The 3,558-nt window shown below is 39.1% G+C and overlaps 1 protein-coding gene across 1 annotated transcript; it reads right to left on the reverse strand.

Moving 5' to 3' along the window:
* Window positions 1-358: 358 nt before the first annotated feature.
* Window positions 359-2,048, reverse strand: LOC117143714. The gene is made up of 2 exons (XM_033308513.1): window positions 695-2,048; window positions 359-639 (listed from the first exon to the last, which is right to left on the reverse strand). Exons 1-2 carry the CDS (start codon window positions 1,901-1,903, stop codon window positions 628-630), a joined length of 1,221 nt encoding a protein of 406 aa, XP_033164404.1. The 5' UTR covers window positions 1,904-2,048; the 3' UTR covers window positions 359-627.
* Between the last annotated feature and the right edge of the window lie 1,510 nt (window positions 2,049-3,558).

Below are 3,558 nucleotides of genomic sequence, written 5' to 3' on the forward strand. Positions count from 1 at the left end.
TATCAAAGTTGTCATTTAATTGTTCGTAAACGTTTTTATCTTTTGGCAATTTGAAACTAACGATTTCTTTTGAAGTGTTAACAATTTCATCTTCTGATAATTTTGATTTACTGATATTCTTTTGTTGACTAACTATTTCATCTCTTAACGATATTGGACCAGTTTCTTTATGCTGTTGATTAACGATTTTATTTTCTAACGATTTCGGACTAATAGTTGCATTTTTTAACGATTTTGGACTAACTATTTCATTTTCTGACGATTGTGAACTAATAATTTCATTTTCCAACGATTTCTCAGGACTATCATTTTCAGTATACATTGATCTTTTGTTTATTTCAATGGGTTTTCTCAACGCAATCATTCCCAAGGTGTACGGGTCTAAATTTAAATTGCATGCAGTTAAAAAATCTCTGCCGAGAATAACATTATACCTCATAGACTGGTCGCAAACAATGATTAAACGAAAATATATTTTTATTGATCCTTTCAATACATAACATGTTGTTTGTCCATGTGTTTTGAGAATACAGTTGTTTAAACCAAAATAGGAAGTATTAACTGGGGCTAACTTCATTGTCTCGTTAATAAGTGACTTTTTAATGATAGATATAGGACTGCCAGAGTCTATGAGGCATTCTGAAATTATAGGCTTATAAGCATTTTCAAAGAAATTAATTTTAAACCATCTTACATAATTATTAGTTGAAACGCTCTTCCTTGTGGGACATTGTGCCACCAGGTGTCCAAATTGTCCACAGGCGTAACACGAACCTGGTTCACGTTTGGGCTTCTTGCAGATGTCAGCTTTGTGTCCTCTTGAATTACAGTTTGCGCATCGTATGGCATCTTTGTAGTCGGTTGGCTGTAAAGGTGGCTCCCTCCGAGCTGGCAAACGGATGTTCGAAAATGCGCGTAGCATCTCCGATGGAGTAGAGAAGCATTGAATCCGTGCTTGGGTACGGAAATTTTGCAGCGGTATGCCCTCTATCACCTGGTCCAGTAGTTCGTCGTCGTCGATGTTTATCCCGTTTGAGAGAGCCATCTTCTCATCGTAATAACTGCAGAAATTCTCCTCGGTTTTCCACTTGCGACTCTCGAATTTTCGCCGGATCTCAGCCTTGGATGATTGCTCGCCAAAAGTCAATGACAATTGATCAAGCAAATTGTCAATTGGTTCGATCAATCGAGCAGGGTGCGCATGTAACCAGACTTGCGCGTTTCCTTTAAGTTTAGTGATGAGTAAGATGCGTAAATGGTTGTCATCGATGTTGAAAGTGCGTGCGATATTTTTGACCACTGTTATCCAGGCACGCGCGCAAGTTTTCCCATCGTAATCGGTTATCGTCTCTTTGGCGAGAGCGAGAACATCAACTGGAAAACGCTGGCTCTCCGCTCTCTCATTGGATCGCTGCGGCGAGTGAAATGTTGTGTTCTCTTTTGTGGCGCCAGCCTGCGTAAACTGCGCCGTCTGGATAACGGAACTAACTGTAGCCTTGCTTTGCTCTGGTTGTTGTTGTTCTTGGAACTGCAAGCTCGATCGTGTTCCGTTAAGCATTGCCTTCGCTTCTGCTAGCTCTGCGCGTAGTTGCTGTAGCTCGAACATGTTTGTCTCCCTCTCACTGCCAGTTTCGGTTGATTCTTTTCTGTTCATCGCCTTCACACTTACGTGATCGGTGTTAATTTCACAATTCTGGAAATCCAGTGAAGAAAAATTGTCGTTTCTTGGTGGAGCGTTTTTCTGGGGGTGCTCCGGTGGACAATCGCCCCGAACTGCCGTTGGGATGTCTTGCAGCCTCGCGATTAATTCGGCTTTTGAGCCTTCCGTATTTTGGCCCAGAATACGTAGCCAATCTTTTAGAGTTGTCAGCGAAAAGTCGTTCAGGATGATTTTATCGTCCATTTTGGATTATTAATCCCACTTCTGAGTTTTTAGCCGCCGTTTACAGAAGTTAACATCCGAGCTCTTACAATTCTCTCTTTTATTTTCCGATCTGTACCCTAGCTTGGTTCAACAGCGACTGACTGCCGCGCTCTCTGCAGAGTGGCGAGTCGATCAATCGATAAGTTTCTCTATATTATTTGTATGTATGTATAAGCTTATGACTAGATTGACTATGTATAATTAGATATGTATGAATAAGAGTAAAGGAAGAGGGTAGAAGGAGCAGCCTACTACAATACCATTTTAGGAAAAACAAGCCCATACCAGGATTTTAGGTCCACCATGATTGAAAGTCATCAGTGGGTGTTTTGGGTGGTACTCCGTGTTTGGAGGTCATCAGATATACTGTAGTGAACCAGTTCCACCAAATAGAACTATTTTTGACCCATCAATCCAAAGGATATTGCGCCATTTGGAGACTGGCCAGATTAGGTAGGTTTTAGGGAAGCTTAACCTTGCCTTAATATGCCTAGGGCTAAGTAGGGGATCCTTTTGTGGACTCCTCTCACTTAAATTTTGATTCAGTAGTCATCTCTGAATAGTAACGTCGCTTATTACCAAGTTCAGCTCAGACTTTACGTCCCCAAAGGATGCAAAAGAATAGACTTTGCTGTAGGGAACTATGCGACGATCGTCTATACCTGTGGTTTTACGTATGGTACCACGGTTTTCGGGCTTCCATTCATATTTAATGGCATTGGATACCATTTTGGCAGAACATTCAAGGGTTTTTTGAATGTCCTTATATGTTTTTTCTTCCTTTCTAAGCTTAAAAATGAACATTCTTTTCTCCTGGGAGCAGTGGTGTCCCACCACTCTACCCACTAAATTACAATGTTTTCAATTTTTTTTAATTTATTGCCCTTTAAAATATACGAGTTAACTTAACTAAACTCACTTCTTAGAAAATATTGATCATTTCGAGACTTTACGATGGACAAAACCAGAGACTGCTATTCTTATGAACACCCAAAAAGTGGTGAATTTGCCCAAGAATGTAAATAAAAAAAGGATAACATGAGAAACTGACGGGATTTTCTTTTTTTCTATATCTATACATTCCATTTTACAAAAATAACTGGAATAAAAAGTGGATTCCAAAAAGGGACATGGAGAAAACATTCGTGTTTCTTAGCTTCCATCGCACTGCTATTTTTTTGAACACAGCTGTACAATACATGACTCATTGAGAGTTTTTGATAAGACACGACATGCATATATCATAACCGAATACGATACACCAGAAAATTTAGTAGGAATATTAAGAGAATATCTACCACCAAACAAAACGGTAGGAATTCATTGAACATTAGAATTCATTGAACATTAGAATTTAATTACCTTTAAAAAATAATTTTACTAACAAATTTTTGCTTACCAAAATATTTCTGTAAGGCATGGAGAATAATGAAGAAAGCTATTATAATAGAAGAAACACATAGTACGGAGTTTCCCGATTACCCTAGTAGCTGGATTCCCCAGTAACCCTTCCAGTTCGTATTTCTGGGATTGCGCCTACGCTCGCTACATTCTAGATTTTTATTCTATGTTAAAACGAATAATTCTGTGATCTGAAACTGACTCTGACACTGACACTGACACTGACACTGATC

This window comes from Drosophila mauritiana, chromosome 3R, assembly GCF_004382145.1.
Source record: "Drosophila mauritiana strain mau12 chromosome 3R, ASM438214v1, whole genome shotgun sequence".
Taxonomy (NCBI): Eukaryota; Metazoa; Arthropoda; class Insecta; order Diptera; family Drosophilidae; genus Drosophila; species Drosophila mauritiana.

Coding starts and splice junctions, on each gene's coding strand:
- LOC117143714 (XM_033308513.1), bottom strand. CDS start 1,903: ATGGACGATAAAATCATCCTGAACGACTTTTCGCTGACAACTCTAAAA.